This window comes from Nanorana parkeri, unplaced genomic scaffold (assembly GCF_000935625.1).
Source record: "Nanorana parkeri isolate BGI_ZX_2015 unplaced genomic scaffold, ASM93562v1 scaffold1011, whole genome shotgun sequence".
NCBI classification, from domain to species: Eukaryota; Metazoa; Chordata; class Amphibia; order Anura; family Dicroglossidae; genus Nanorana; species Nanorana parkeri.
This window is the reverse complement of record NW_017307279.1, coordinates 461,998-479,562: the sequence shown is the minus strand read 5'-3', so window position 1 is coordinate 479,562 and position 17,565 is coordinate 461,998. Positions and strand designations below refer to the sequence as shown.

The window sequence follows — 17,565 nt, the reverse complement described above, 5'->3', positions numbered from 1 at the left end:
TCCAAGTAACACATTTCCTGTCTTTGGGTGACCACACTCACTCACTGTACTGCAGCTATAGAGGAACAGTTTTGTCTCCATAGGACAAGACTATAAAACGACTCCCCTTCTCCAGAACATGTAGGGAGGTGTTTTGCAGTCCACAGAGATAGTTAGGAACAATGGAAACAGCTCATTCACGACACAACGCAGTGCACTGCAGGTAGCAAATAAGAGAAGTTCATAGTTGGGGTTTACGTACACTTTAATCTTTTCATGCTTCCCTGTTCTCAGATGTGATAAAATACCGATTTACTGATTTATTTTCTCTGTGTAACGTTTAAACTGTAAAATACTGCAAATAATTACAAAATAACATGACCTGACTGAACAGAAGATATGCTTGGCTTATCATCTGTAACACATAAACAGAAATATGACCTTCACCGGTGGATGGAGCACACCTCAGTGACTTAGAGCACCAGCAGGAAATCCGTTACTTTTAAAGGGGCTTCACATGTGTCTCTCAGCACTCTGAAGGGCTGCGCATGCTGTACGATTTCATTTTAAACTGACAACACGTTCTCTGTAACTCACTCTGGAATATAAGAAAACTAAAGGCACCATCAAAGTGTATTTAAAATACGCCTAAGTGGGGGTGATCCAGCAAAAGCATCCACAGCGCTAAATACGCCCCGCACTAGCAGATACACCCAGGATTGACTTATGCGAGTGGGAACAAAAATCTATGGGTAGAAAAATATCAGCTTAGGGCCCATTCAATCCAAAGCATTGTAGTAATGCACAATAAAGCATCATGCACACTGTGGTGCATAGCAGTGCCGTTTATTTAAAATGGTAACCCAACACATTTAACACAATCCTTGCAAATCCGGTTTAAGGGCCCATTCACACCACATTCAGATCATCTCCAGACCAGACCCGATTGTTTCCAGACCTAAAATGCATCCTAATGTATCCCAATGCTAGTTCTGGCCTCTGTTCACACCTACGCTGTCCGTTCCACGCCAGATCAGAAAAATACTGCATTCTCATTTTGTCTGGTCTGGAATGCACTGGAAAGCATCGCAAACGCATACAAACACACTGTAACGCACCTGAAAGCCCATCTTAAGTTAAAGGAAAAAAAAGCTCCGGAACGTGTCAAAATCGCTGTAAAAATGCGACAACACGCAATGCACTGCATTCCAAATCTGGTCCGGAAAACGGTAGAAACCTAGGCAGGGAGAAGTGGGGCAGCATAGCCTGCAGCTTCTTCTCTGGATCTCCGCTGCTCTCCCCCGACTGTATGGGCAGAGGCAGCGGGGATCTGAGGAGAAGTGAAGCACTGAAGGCGGGGGGGGGGGGGGGGGGGCTGTCACTTCAGGATGGCCGAGCAGCGAGGAGATAGGCTATGTTTACACCACCTCCGGACCAGAGTTGGAGCAGATCTGCGAACGCAGTGCGTTTTTGCCACGTTCTGGTGCATTTTTTTTCTATTGCTTAGAATTGGCTTTCAGGTGCAGTCCAGTGAGTTACAGTGCATTTGCATGCATTTATGATGCATTTAAATGCGTTATAGTGCATTCTGGACCTGGGAAAATTAGACAAGTAGTATTTTTTTTGTCTGGACTGGAATGGACTCTGCTGGTGTGAACGGAGCCCAGAAATACCATAGGACTACATTGGCATGTTTTTTTGGTCCAGAAACAAACTGTTCTGGTCTGGACATGGTGTACTGTGAACAATTCCTTAATGCGTTGCAGACCTTTGATAGCCTATTGGATATAATTGGGCTGCTCAACGCAATACATATGAAACCAGGGGTGGACAAAGTAATATGGAATTCAGGAGTCAGTCTCGCCAATTCATGAGCCAGCAGGATTGCTTTTTCAGAGCCAGTTTCATTGAAACAACTAGAAAAAACCTCAAAAGTTGGGTGCCAGCTGTAATTTTTAGGGATTGTCACACTGGCGACTTGGCTCCTGGGATTTGTCCAGCCCCTGCATTAAACACACATGCATTGCCACAATGCAATGACTATCTGGCCCCTGGGATTTGTCCTGCAATAAACACACATGCATAACCGCAATGCACTGGTGTGGATGGGTTCTAATCCAACAGCTAACAGGGTCTGTGACAGTCAGAGAAACCTCAAAGGCACCTAGTTTGACATTCATTGCACCCAACGCCGCAAAGATAATCTAATATCCATGGGAACCTTTACAGTTTATCAATATATTACAAAAGTACAATACAATATTAACCTAAAATGTCAGACATGACAGTCTCTGCTTTTCTCCAGCGCTAATGCTCCTAGAAAAACTTTACCCTGTAGACTAGTGGTAGGCAACCACGGCCCTCTTGCTTTAGTGAAACTACATATGCCATCATGCCTCTGCCTCTGGTAGTCATGCCAGTGGCTGTCAGGGTTCTGCAATGCATCTTGGGACTTCTAGTTTCATCACAGCTAGAGTGCTGAGCTTTCCCCTACCGTAGATAATCACATTGTTATCCAAAACTGCAGAAACTGCAAGATAACATGCATCTAATGTCTCTAGATAATATATATTGCCTATCGATGCAGATTCCGATCCTTTTATTTACTTAGTATTATTATATAATCTGCCCGCAGCTTTGGGCCAGCGTCCCACCTATGTGTTGCTGTAATGCATGCATTAATGCAGTGCACAGTAACTGATCATGCATCTGTGGTAGTGGGCTGTGGTGTCTTTCATCAGGAATGGCAGCACAATGCACTGAAGGAACGCACCTCCGACACACAGGCAAAACATCTCCCGTAGCTGTATTTCAGTGGTGTGGTTAGCAGTTATTATTAATATTATTATTATTATACAGGATTTATATAGTGCCAACAGTTTGCGCAGCGCTTTACAATACAAGGAAGACATTACATTCACAATACAATTCAAGACAAGGTGGTAAGGAGGGTCCTGCCCGTCTGGAGTTCAGCTGTGCACCCCAATGCTGCTCCGAGCTTGTACATCCATACAGGTTCGGATGTACACCCTTGGATGCAGGCTGATGTGCATCTATACAATGAGAGCAGCGTTCACCAGTGCACAGCCTCAGCCCGCCTGATATGTACAGACGTGCTGTATGCAACACCTGTGGCTCCTGGCTACAAAGATCCAGACCATTTTTACAATGAACAGACATCTGTGCCCATGTGAATGAGCCCTAGATGTTAAAATGATAACTCAAAATTTCCTTTTAAGTGATTAAACTCTATGCATCTCTCAGCATCCACACTCCCCAACAGTCATACCTTACCTGGTTCCCACCTAATAAACCAAACTATAATAAGCATAAGTTCAGCATTCCTATGGACGCTGCATGAAAGGGGCATCCACAGTTCAACCATGACCACAGGCAAAATATGAACACTTTCCTGTTGGCATTGAGAAAGCTTGTTATTTTACTGCTCTGCACAATATCAAATACAATGGAAAACCTTAAAGAAGAACTCTGGGAACATCACAAACTTACCCTTGCAGTGGGGCTACCAATGTAATGCAAGGGTTAGCAGATTTACTTACCTGATCCTCGTGCCCGCCAGTTCCCGCAGGGCTGCTAGATTGCCAGTCCCTGCAGTCTCTTCTCCCCTGGGCTCCGGCGGTCTAAGGACCGCCAACATCATCACATATTATGCAAGTCCATTGACTTCCGTTAGACATGAAGCTATTTTTTTAAGCTATTTCAAATACTGATGAAATCACTTACAATGGATGCTTTTGCTTGATGTATGAAAGTTATAGCTTTCTGCAGAATCAGCTGGTCCCCTGAGCACTGGCCCTGATATCCTGTTTTAGTGTGGCTCCTTTCCCTTGCCAGGTCCCATGGAGCCACCATTGTGTGTGCAAGTAAGCTGTGGGTCTACACAAACACACAGGCACAGCAAGGTAAGACACTACTCTACTCCCTGCTCCATCTTTCTTCCTCCCTTCCCCAAGCTAGTAGATGGACGGCTGATGGAGACTGTGCTGCCCCTTGTGATCTTGTACTACACAGGAAGTTCAGGGAAGCAGAGCTGAGAGAGTTGGAGCCAGCTGTTTGGAAACATGATCACTGTAAGTGATTGTGAAAAAAATTGAAAAACAGATAAGAGATAAAATGAGAAAAAAAAGGAAATACTTCTGTATTAAACTCTCAAACTTTTTTTATCAATAAGGAATTCATTATAACTAGGGATGCACTGATACCAATACTAGTATCGGTGTCGATGCCGACTATTTGGGCGAGTACTCGTACTTGCCCAAATGCTCCGATGCCTAGCCTGATACTTCCGGTATCAGGAAGCCGGGCAGTGCGTCATTACACTCTGCCTGGCTTCCTGATTGGCATGGAGCCGGCTTCCTGATTGGTCGGAAGCTGGCCAATCAGGAAGCCATGCGCCGTGTAATGATGCGGCGCCCAGCTTCCTGATCGGTTGGGAAGCCGGCTTTATGCTCTCGCGTCACCTCATGATGAGGGAGCATGGAGCCGGCTTTCCAGCCAATCAGGAAGCTGGGCGCCGCATCATTACACAGTGGCTTGAAATCTAGTGATGAGAAGCATGGGGCCTGGCTTCCTTGCTAATCGGGAACACGGGTGGCGAGTCTTTACACGCTGCCCGGCTTCCTGGCTAATCAAGAAGCCAGGTGGCGAGTCATTACACGCCGCCTGGCTTCCTGAATGGGACTTCCGGCATTTGATATCGCCAAGTACCGCAAAAAACAATATCGGTTCTCATACTCGATATCGGTGCATCCCTAATTATAACAATATAAACAGACACATATACATTGCCCAGCAAAGTATTTTTTTAATTTTCTTTGCCCAAAGTCTTACAGTCATCATGTTTCAGAACAGCTCCAACTCTCTCAGCTCCGCTTGCCTGAACTTCCTGTCCGGTACAATATCACAAGAAACAGAGCAGTCCCCAGCAGCAATCCATTTACTAGCTTAAAGAAGGGAGGAAGGAGGAGAAGGGCAGTGGAATGCCTTGCCTTGTTGTGGCTATGTCTTTGTTGAGGCACACACAGCTTGGTAGCACACACAAGGGTGGCACCATAGAACCCTGTAAGGGAAAGGAGCCACCCTAAAACAGGAAATCAGGGCCAGTGCTCTCCAAGAAACTAAAACTTTTAAAGATCAATAAGCAGAATACATTGTAAGTGATTTAATCAGCATTTTAAAGCTTGAAAATCTTTTCACTTTAATATCACGGTGACTTTAATATTACTCAGCTGGGCAATGTATATCTGTCAGCTCTGGATGCATTATTGACACAAGTGTGAGAGTTCAATACTACTTTAAGGAAACCAGGAAAAGAGCTCATAATCTGAAGTATAATTCTGAGTGTTACAATGCAGTGTAATGAGAAACATGACGGATTGCACTATGATACAGAATAGCAAGGCTTGACTCGGTGGGAGTGACACGGTTGAATTATCACCAATAACACGGTGCTTGTAACTGATCTCAGTAATCCACTGCTCTCACTCCCAGTTCTTGGGTGTGCTAGTATATCTCATGTATCCCTTCATTGCCATACCTATCTATAGAGTCCAGCTGGTTCCCAACATATACATTTCCCACGTGAGATGTCAAACGTGAGAACTTTCAGCGCAGCTCCATAACAAAAGGGTTTTCAAGGTCTAGTTATCAAATAAATTCTCAATGTTGCTTAACCAAGGTATCTCCATATATTATACAAAGATATTCCATCATATCTCAAGAGACAAGTGTATGTTCACAAGGGAATTTCCATGTATACATTTATATGCTGAAAAAAAAAATCAGCATAAAGCATAAAAGACAATGTGACACATTGTCATCAGTTCTGAAACATCTGAAGATCACACCACTATGTAAATCAATGAGCAATGCTAAAAATAGCAATGTTGGCCAAAGGGGAATTCGGGGAGTTTTGTTGCCCCCCTTGCCCAATTTGCCTATGTTTTCTGGATCTAATATTAATGTTAGAGGGAAATTACGTTATTTTAAAGGAATCTATTGTAAAAATTTTATTTGTTAGGTTTATTTCTGTAACACATGTGTATGCAATATACGCTATTCTTGTCTAAAAATGACCTCGAAGCCAAGGTATGCACAAAATCTTCACTGTATCTGCCGTGTGTTCTAAACATGCCAGGAATACCAGGGTGCTTCACTACGCAACTACCACTCAGCAGCATCACTCCATAACGGCCCCTTAAAGCAGTCTGATAGGGCTGTTCATGAAAAATGTCTGCCTACTTTCCAGAGAGTTGAAGTCCTCCGGCCTAGATGATCAGTCAGGGCATGGACATTTCATTCGAGATTTTTCAGTGCTAGTTATCTGGCTAGTTATCTGGCACATTTTATGTTAAACGGTAGGGATGCACCGATACTTTTCAGATACCAGTGCCGATACTTGGCATTTTCATGAGAACTACCAGGGTTGCAGAGGTTGCAGCTGGGACCTGGCTCTGGCGCACCACCACTGTCCTGAAATCATTAGTCTGTATTGTTTTAGAAAGACTGTCACATGACACTAAACAAAAATGTATCAGTACTCGTACTTGTATCTGTGCATCCCTTATTTATATATATATTTATATATTTATACAAACAAAATTATACCATAAAACAGAGATGTACAAATCCCAGGAGCTCCGTGTGCTCCTTACAAATGACAGCTGCCTCCTAACTTTACAATTTTTCTCTAGTCTAGTCTCGGAGCTCCAAAAGTATCTGTACTTGTACCGAGTATGGTACTTGGTATCGGTGCATCCCTATTAAAGGGTATCTATGGTCAAGAACTAAAAATAAATATGTATTTCTATATTGAATTTCTACAAGTTCCATCCCACTCCTAATAACTGTATAGATCTAGAAGTTTATAAACTTCCTTATAGAAGATTCCCATAGGATGTGCTTCCTCAATGTACTGACACAATTTCATTCAGCCCTGTGAATATGCACTTCCTCTGTGTCACCAGAGCCTCAACGTCTGAACGATGTAACATCATCATTACTTGCTTGAAGCAATGCATGATGGGATATGATGTCTTGGGAAATCAAGATTGCATCACATGAAGCAGCAGGGAATGAGATGCAAAGCACACTGGGAATCCAGGAAGTTGCTCAAAGTGATGGGCAGATGGAAGGCAGCACTCACTACATAAAATGGATTTCTTAAGTAAGCTCTGATTGCATTATTAAAAACAACTCTAGTATGTATTCCTATTACAATGCTGAAGTTATAACGGGATAGGATATGCTAGGACTTTACAATTCCTTTGACCACTAAAAAGATCAAGTGAGATTGTATATACTGTATATGTATATATAAAGATAAGAATAGTGTAAATGGCACTAAAAAGGAAAAAACATAAATGTCTTCATATAATGCAAATATATAAAACATTTCTCTCAACAACCAAAACACTTACAAATAACATTCTTCATGTGCTGCAGCCTGAATACGGAATAATAGAGGCGTGTGAGATTGTGGGAATGTGTGAGAGCAAGGACATCCATACAATCTTTTTTAGACCTTTGACATATCAGGAATTCTCCTCTAGATTGCTCTCAATAGAACTTCAGTTGGTTTATTAAAGCAACACAAAAAGTATTGTTGAGTACAATAATCCATGTTAACCTACCAGATTATGTTTCCTACAGTCAGATAGGGAGACGATCAATTCTGATTGGTAGACTGACTGATTGATCGATCGACAGACTGACCTGGGTCTCTTCACTGTGCATTTTGTTCTTTCCCTTACTATAGGCTCAATTTTCAAAGCTTTAGGGCCAGTTCACACCAATTGCAAAACAATGCAGCAAATGTCATGCTGAATTTTTTTGCGTTCACCCTGGACCGGAATGTTTTGCAACGCACTGTGGGCGGGGGGCGTGGCTGCGGTGCCACTGACTTCAATGCACTGCCACGCCCCCTCAAACCCCAGAACAAAGTGGAGCGTTTAGTTACATAGTTACATAGTATTTGAGGTTGAATAAAGACATAAGTCCATCAAGTCCAACCTATTGTGTGTATGCATTTATGTTTGAGCAGGTGCGTGCGTGTGTATAAGTCCATGTGGGATTTTGCTCTTAGGCGTACCTGTTCCCCTGTATGTTATGGTCTCCGAGGAACTCGTCCAGCAGTTTCTTGAATGATTCCACACTCTTAGCCAAGATCACTTCCTGCGGCAGCGAGTTCCAGACCTTAACCACTCTGACTGTGAAGAACCCCATGCGCCCTGTGTGTTGAAATTTTTTTTCCACCAATTTTTGGTTGTGCCCTCTGGTTTTTGTTATGGAGCTAACCGTAAACAGTTTGTTAATAATGTTGCTGTCACCCTTGAATAGTTTATACAGGAAAATCATGTCTCCCTTTCATCTGCCATACAGTTGCCCACTCACCGATTTTCTCCAGGTCCTCCTGTAATGTTATAATCTCTAAGTCTGTGTCTACTACCCTCCCAATTTTAGTATCATCAGCAAACACTGAGACATTACTATTCACTCCCTCCCCGATATCATTAATAAATAGGTTAAAAAGCATGGGACCCAGCACAGAACCCTGGGGCACGCCACTCATGACCTCCGCCCAGTCTGAGAAGGTGCCATTTACTGATACTCTTTGCGCACGTTCTTGTAGCCAGTTTTCTATCCACGTGCACACTATTTCATCTATGCCCATAGCCCTTAGCTTGTATAACAAGCGTTTATGCGGCACCGTATCAAAGGCTTTGGAAAAGTCCAGATATATTATGTCCACTGGCCTCCCCCTATCCAGATCTTTACTTACCTCTTCGTAAAAGGTCAGCAGGTTGGTCTGGAATGAACGATCCTTCCTAAATCCGTGCTGCATATCAGTTATTATGCCCTGATCCCGGACGAATTCCACTAGGTAATCCTTAATAATTCCCTCTAATAGTTTACATACTATGCATGTCAGACTAACTGGTCTATAGTTCCCCGGTTGGCATTTTGACACTTTTTTGAATATAGGTACCACATTAGCCCTTCGCCAGTCGCTTGGCACTCTACTAGCCATTACGGATTCCTTAAAAATGAGGAACAGTGGTCTCGTTATCTCCTTGTTCAGTTCCTTGAGTACCTTGGGATGTAGATTATCAGGTCCTAATGCTTTATTTGCATTTAGTAGTTTAAGCCTTTGTTGTATCCCAGTTTCAGTCAACCACTCAAGTGTATTTCTTGGTAAATTTTGTGTTTTTTTATGTACATTAAACCCGTCTGTTTCCTCTGTGAATACCGACGAGAAGAAAGTATTTAGGGCCTCGGCCCTCTCCCTGTCGTTTGTGAGTAGCGACCTATTTATGTCCTTTATTGGGCCTATCTGTTCCTTTCTCCCCTTTTTACTGTTTATGTACTGATAAAAAATTTTGGGGTTCTTTTTACTAACTTCGGCGATAGAGTGTGATTACAGTGCGTTCCAGCAGCTACCGCTCTAGTACGTACGGCAATTGGTGTGAACTGGCCCTTAAAGTGCAACTAAGGGCTTGTTCACACCAAATGCAGACCAGATCTGCATGAGTTTCTGCTCAGTTAAGTGAGAATCATCAGAGCTTCGTCGTCTATGGCCAGCATTAGTAAACTACAGCCTAAAAGGGATGTAAAGTGTTTTTTTGAGGTATATATTTTCTTGTTCAGGGCTATTCTTTTAGTAATGTAATAAAATATTGCATATTATGGATATCTTATATTTTATTTACAGCCAGCAGTTGTAGCTGTGTACCCCTTTTCAAATGTTTACCAGTGTAATCTTAACAGATAAAAAGGCCTGCTTGACAAACCTCAGTAGCTCAAGCTTACATTTACACACAACTGAATAAGTCCAAGGAATATCTTATGCCTCGTCTGTTTCCTCCTATTCCCTGCTCTGTACAGTTTCATACAGAGTTTCAATTAAAGGATGAGGGTCAGAGAGCAAACAGAAAACGTATAAACAAAAGCATTTACACAGAACTACTAAAGTTTCCTTTTATTCACTAACTCCTCTTTGTTAACACAGAAGTCCACAAATGTATGAGGATCTCAGCCTTTAGGTACAGGAGTTAGACTCCCCTCCTCTATGGTGTAAGCCAGCATTTCTTAACCTTTTTTCAGTCACGCACCCTTTAAATGTATGCAAAATCTCAAGGCACCCCTGTCTAAAATGTAGTGGATTTTAAAGGGGGACCCCACAGAAAAACACAAACAAGTGGGATTCCTCCCTTCGCATGGAAGTCTTCCCTTCAAATCAGGAGCCCCCCTTCACACCAGAGACACCCTTTTCACATTAGGTGCAACCCTTCACATCAGAGCCCCATTAACCCATTAATATAAGAGCATCCTCCTTTCACATCAGGAGCCTACCTTCACATCAGAAGCCTCCCTTTATATCAGAGCCCCCCCCCCCCCCTTTTACATCAGAGTTCCCCCTTCACATCAGAGCCCTACTATCACAAAATTTCAAGGCACCCCTGAGGAAGTCGGAAGATACCCCAGTGTACCACGACACCCTGGTGGAGAAAAGCTGGTGTAAGCCTTAAACAGCAGCATAAAGCAGTGCCTGCTAGGCATGATGGCGCCAAAGCTGGACATCCAAATCTATTTAACATCGGAAATCCTAAATACTTGGGTCAATTACGATGGTTTATTTTCCTGGAATTGTAAGCAATAAACCCTTAAAGAAGGCCTGATAGACCATGAGAAGAATATGTACTGTATTAGGTCAATGCCATGGTCAATTCAAAATCATCCTTAATGTCAAGAGTACTCAACAGCAGTGTAACCTACATTACGGTCAAGATTTCATTTAAAGCATCATGCTAAGTTCCAGTTTGAAAGTAATAGTTGTCTGGCCCCATAATTGCTTTTGGATGGCATATTCATTGAAATTGTCCCCTGAAACTATTCTTAGCTATTTTTGGCCAGTAACTACCCGGTATGAGAGAACTATACCAAATAATCAAGGAGATCAGCTGGATTCAACCCTACTGCAAGAACTTTTCTTGGAAAATCAGCGTAGGAGTGAGCCTTCCCTAATTGGATTTTAATGTCCCAATTTATAGCCAGCCTGAAGCTTTTTTTTTTTTGCTTTAGTCTAAAAAAGTGAAGCCCAGTTGATAAAGTCTCTTTTGCCTGCAGTGCCACTGTAGGTAAAACAGACAAGAAAAAAAAAAAATGACATGGACTTGATCGGGTAGTATGGGCATATAAATTAGCCATAGGCAGGTAGAGGATGCATTACAATTGTTTTCTAACATAACCAATTTGTCACCATAAAACACCTTTATAAGTCCTCATACACAATGTCCAAATGTAATAAAATTGTTCATTAACATTGCACCAGAGAACTAGACATGTACACTTGTGCATGTTCCTAGTTCTCAGACCTTGCTGTCCAACTGAAAATGTTGAGTTATATACAAATGCATACTGAAGCTACCAAATTGGGTCTGACCATACAAGCTTCAATAACCTGTGATCACATAAGGTATACATATAAATGACTGTTTGTCTAGTTCATGTCCAACGTAGACAATCCTAACACCAGCATTTCTAAAGAACAATAGCAATTGACCTGAAAATTCAAAGTCAAACTGTTAATACTTTTCCAGTCAGACCAGTGGTGTCTCCAGAGGTCAGGTTAGACTAAAGACATTCTATTTTTGGCCATAACAGCCAACAATCATCTTCTTGCTCGCTGACGTTTTAGGCCACTACAAATAAAAAGTTAAAGGGTCAGTCAACCTGAAAAGTGATATTTTGGATTTTGGTGGAGTCTGGTGGGCTGAGTCAACCCCTAGGCTCTAATGTTTCTAGGATACTTCAACAGCAAGATCTCCCTATTATAATGCCCAACTCTCTCCTTGTGCCCCTTGGAGGGCATTCCCAGCCATTTTTACATGTTCCCTATATTACCGGTAGACATAACATGTCTAACAGGGAGAGTGGGACCTCCTCAGCATGGCTACAGCAGGTGTGCACACCAAGGAACGTAAGCACTAATCTCACCAATATAGTCCTTGATAGATGTAACAAACTATGGTTTAGCTCTCCAGCATTTGCCAAAATCTAAAATATCAGTTTTGGAGGACTGACCCATTGACAGCAGTTGGGCAATAATACCAGTTGTACTTCCAATTTGTTCTGCCCAATGATTTCCCTTTGTGTTAGTGCATGTGGTGTTCTTAAACAGAAGTCTATTAATTAGAAGAGGAAACTCCTTTTCATTTACAAAGAACTGTTCAGCAAAACCCCATTCTTTCATAATCAGTAAACCACTTTAAAGTCTTGGCTGATAAATGTACCACCAAGCTGTTTCATATAGAAGCACGCGCCACATAAAAATCTTTGCGTGAATAAAAATACTAATTTGTAGCCGGTAGCTATAGCAACCAGCTATTGTAAGTACAATCCAGGTACACAGCATTAAATATCACAGGCAGATGTAACTTCATTAAATCTTTTTTTATCCTAGACAGCGTAAGTTCACCTAATTGCTCTGTACAAATCTTTCATTAACCTCATCTTTAAAAAGCATGGGTTAATTACCGATGGAGTCTCTCTGCACTTGTCCTCCTTCTATTGTTATTTAAAAGACTAGAACTGAGCTGTCAGTATGAGGATAGAATAGATCCTATCAACCCCAGAGGGAAATATATCACTTTCACTATTTCTGAGACAAAAGTCTTCTCTAACAAGACTGCTTGGATTGTGGACTTCTGGGACCAAGAGAAATCAAGCACTTTATTGCTCAGAAATACCTGGATTAGATTGTAATCTTGAGCCTAAAGGGTAACCCTAGCAAAGTAAACGCACACTACATCATCTAATTAGGAGCAGCATTAAAAGCTTAAGCGCTAATTATATTATTAACGCCTCCAGTACATGCAAACCCTTTAATAAGGGATTACAGATACAATGTAACTCATTCTTGCACTAGATGTACAAACTGTACAAGGCAAAGCAAACTAACAAGTGTTACTTATTGGGGGGTAGAATCAGCCATATGGTAAGCTGTGAAATTCCATTGTAGGGGGAGGACAAGCAAGGCACGGGGTATGAATTGCATTGATGACAGCCTTACCTGTGCTGTTGTAGGAATTGTTTTTCTCCTCTGTGATCAGAACAGTCCTTGACAGATCCAGTACTGAAGCTGTAGCCGGCTGCATGTCCTCATTCAATAGCAGGGACATAGGCAGTGGAGAGCGCAGGTAGAGAATTGTGCGGAGTGGAGATGCCCGTCTGCCTGCCCTGGCTCCTCTTCTCCTCTAAGAGGTTTAATGAAGCATCAATCTTCTGAACGCATAATGCCTGGAGGGACAGGCTGGCCCAGATCACGTCCTGCTATCTCATTAATCTCTAATCTGCAGCGGGCACAAACAGTTAAAGGAGTGAAATATTTGCCCAAGTCTGAGCGCCTGCAAGCTACAAGCTGCGAGTGCGCGCTGTGCTCTGTGTGCTGCAGGCAGCCGCTGCTCGCCGGCGCCCCCTTCAGGCCAGTCTGGAGAACGCACTCTAGGACTCGCTGGTGATGCTTCATCATATGTGGCTGAGTGTGTAAATCAAACATCCTTCATCTGAGGATTGTCAGACTGGCTGTACACAGCTGTATAGAAGCCACTTCTTCCTCTTTCATTACACAAGTGGAAAGGGCCTCATTTATCAAGCTAGATAGGGAGTCGATGAAAGGTTGCCCCGCCAGTCTCCAGCACAGGTTTGCTGGGCGGGTAATGAGAAGGCGGTTGATCAGCAGCCTGTGAAGGGTGATGGGCGAGGGAGATGCATGCTGTGAGCTTGATACCTTTATGGTAAATAAGGATGTCTCCAGCTGGGGACGGCGAATGAATAATAGGAACGTGTTCGCAAAATAAAGTTGTGATGGAGTTGCGTTTCAACTTCAGGTTATAGAAAATGGGCATAGCTTTTAAAGTGGAACGATGAGCGGCCTCCCGTTAAAAAAAAATATTTTTGCTGCAGCACTTCTTTAAAAGCTAAAGTTTAATCTGCTTATATTTTTCATGTCTTCACTTAAAGAGACACTTTACCCATTTCTTCGAAATAACAGCAAACACACCTTTAGAAATGTTTAGTAATGACAATCTACAAACACATACTTCTAGATAATTACCGGCTTTGTATTCTTTGCATACATTATTTTTCTCTTCTTTCCCAGTCATCTGACAGCTGCCATTTTAACTAAGGGCAGGTTACTAGATGTCCCTTTAGGTCCTGGAACATGTGATTAGGAGATATGACCATGCACATCATCTCAGGGGAGGGAAATGCCTTTCCCCCGAGATCTCGTGAGATTACAGATGAGATTTCCCAGTAATGCTCTGCTGATGTAACCTTCCCAGAATGCAATGCTTGGGCACATTACATCATTTGTGTCAAAGTGGAAAAAAAAATTGTAAGTAAAATAAATAAATAAATATAAGTAAGTATATAAGTAAGTAAACTATAAATACTTACCTATATTATAGTTTAACCAATGAATGTAAGATGATGTGATTTTTAGTCAAAGGGGGTAAAGGTCCACTTTAAAGTGACACTAAACTCAGGAGTTAAATCTTAAAAATGCATTCAAGTACACTAACTATTAACAAAAATGTATCTTATTTGTGTATCATTTGGCTGTAGATCCTTAAATCATCTCTGAATTCACACTGACGCCATCATTCCTTTTGGAGGGTGGCTACTTTTGTTCTCCATGGTCCCTGCGTGTGCTCTAAAGTAGCCACTGCGTCAAGCTCACTCCAGGGGTGTACTACAATCTCAATTCAAATGAGTTACAGTAAACGTGTAGTCCATCACGGGATACTGTTCCATGATGAAAAGTTTTAGTTTCTTACAGGACCGGCTGATCTCCTTAGCACTGGCCTGATATCCTCTTTTAGGGTTAGGGCTCCTTATGGGGGGTGGAAAGGGCCGGATTTACTCTCTCTGCTGCCCCAAGGCCAGGTTCCTCAATGCGCCCCCCTACCTGCCAAAATCCAATGTACCCATCGCACTCCTGACCGAATAATACCCTTACATTCGGGTGGGTGCCAAAGTGACTGCAGATGCCTCTACAATCCAAGATAAGTGTATGTATAAAGTCACTCGCACTCCAATAGAATTTCAAATCAAAAACGGTTTATTGACTCGATTGCTATCACATCATATAGCAATCCCCTACCCGCCAAACCCCCCCTCCCCCGAGGAGAATGGCAACAAGATGGCGGGGCGGCAGGGTTGGTTTTAATTTTTATTTTTTTACCTTTTTATCACTTTTTTATTTCTTTAATTTTTATTCGCTTTTTTATTTTTATTTTTTAATTTTCATTTATCTTTTACTTTTTTCATTTTTAAACGCATATGACAAGCTATTTCTGCAACATCACCGGGATCACTTGTACTAAGACACCGGCTTCCCCGCTCTACATTTAGCCCGAAGCAGGGCTAAATGTAGAAAAAACCTACCTGCCCATTAAGATTTTTCATGAAATCTATCCATTTTCAGTGCATACCTTATTTTAGACTCAGTGACATCATCACTGGGTCTCTGTGCTTCTCCGTGCTTCTCCATGTAATGCTGGTTGAAGGAGCCTGCAGGGTGCTTTACATAGCTCAGTACTCCTCTTGAAAGCTTTCAGCCTTAAAGGAGAACTATGGGGAAAAGCCCTGACCCCGTAGTCTATCTAGGGATGCCCTCTCTTCCAGACATATTCATATTTGCATAACTCCTCCAAAGATCCAGCCCACTGTTTACATTAAAGGAGAACTATGGGGAAAAGCCCTGACCCCGTAGTCTATCTAGGGATGCCCTCTCTTCCAGACATATTCATATTTGCATAACTCCTCCAAAGATCCAGCCCACTGTTTACATTAAAGGAGAACTATGGGGAAAAGCCCTGACCCCGTAGTCTATCTAGGGATGCCCTCTCTTCCAGACATATTCATATTTGCATAACTCCTCCAAAGATCCAGCCCACTGTTTACATTAAAGGAGAACTATGGGGAAAAGCCCTGACCCCGTAGTCTATCTAGGGATGCCCTCTCTTCCAGACATATTCATATTTGCATAACTCCTCCAAAGATCCAGCCCACTGTTTACATTAAAGGAGAACTATGGGGAAAAGCCCTGACCCCGTAGTCTATCTAGGGATGCCCTCTCTTCCAGACATATTCATATTTGCATAACTCCTCCAAAGATCCAGCCCACTGTTTACATTAAAGGAGAACTATGGGGAAAAGCCCTGACCCCGTAGTCTATCTAGGGATGCCCTCTCTTCCAGACATATTCATATTTGCATAACTCCTCCAAAGATCCAGCCCACTGTTTACATTAAAGGAGAACTATGGGGAAAAGCCCTGACCCCGTAGTCTATCTAGGGATGCCCTCTCTTCCAGACATATTCATATTTGCATAACTCCTCCAAAGATCCAGCCCACTGTTTACATTAAAGGAGAACTATGAGGTGAGTGAAAAGCACTCACCTCATAGTTCTCCTTTAATGTAAACAGTGGGCTGGATCTTTGGAGGAGTTATGCAAATATGAATATGTCTGGAAGAGAGGGCATCCCTAGATAGACTACGGGGTCAGGGCTTTTCCCCATAATTCTCCTAAGGGTAGCGGGAGGACACAAACTAGCGCCCTCCCTTCACCCAAAGCTCAGTATAACGCGAGCTACAGCTCGCGGTATACCGAGACACCGTAGCCGGAACGGATCCCGACAATTCTGTCTGGATCCACCCAGCTGCGTGAGTGACAGCTGACTCTGCCTATCTAGAGGCAGAGCCAGCTGTACCAGCCCCATCCCCCGTCCGTTCTGCCAGTCAGCGCTGGAGGATCGGACAGGGGAGGGGGAAGCCAGTCCCTCTCCTGTCACGGCTCTCTGCCGGCACAGGATCGAGAAGTAAGCGAGCGCCGGTATGTGTTCGCTCACTTCCTGATCTACTGAGCCGACCTGTGACAGTTTCATTGTCACAGGTCGGCTCAGATTATGAGGCTGAGTGAAAATCACTCACCTCATAATTTTCCTTTAACTATAAATCCCAACATGCCTCTGCCAATCATGCCTGTAACTGTCAGTCTGGCAATGCCTCATGAAACTTGTAGTTCCACAAAAAGTGGAGGGCCGGAGTTGCCCACCCCCCAGGCTAGATGATGCTGTACATCCTCCAGCCAGGAAATGAGTTAGGCTCTATCTGACTTGCTGCAGCATCAAATGCCCATTGGGAAAACCCCGTAGTGTGCAGTGAAACCAGAGTAAGCATTTTCAGCACAAGAGAGGAGCCAATACAGCTATGCAAGACTGAAGGTAAGGCCAGAGTTCAGTTTAAGTTATCAGTTCCGAAAGTTTTCTCTTATTCCCTCTGCAAAGTCCCACAAATACCTGTTGAATCTGCCAGTGAAGTCCATCTAATGCATCTTCCTGTGATGGGGTGGCAACATTGCTACACTGCTCCTGAATTCAGAGCAGAGTTGTCACCTCATGTAGGCTGTGCCTGCTTGCACAAAAGTGGGATGAAAATAATATTGCAGATGTGATTGCAGGATTCAGGAAAGGTAAAATAAGTACTTTGGATTTTTTTAA

The 17,565-nt window shown here is 42.8% G+C and overlaps 1 protein-coding gene across 1 annotated transcript in view; it reads right to left on the bottom strand.

The window, feature by feature from the left end:
- The window catches only part of SUSD3 (sushi domain containing 3), a 100,882-nt gene extending 87,463 nt beyond the window's left edge, over positions 1-13,419 (bottom strand). Inside the window, exon 1 of the mRNA XM_018567126.1 lies at positions 13,070-13,419. Within this exon, the coding sequence (XP_018422628.1) occupies positions 13,070-13,178 (109 nt within the window). The 5' untranslated portion in view covers positions 13,179-13,419. The remainder of the gene's footprint in view (positions 1-13,069) is intronic.
- Positions 13,420-17,565: the final 4,146 nt, after the last annotated feature.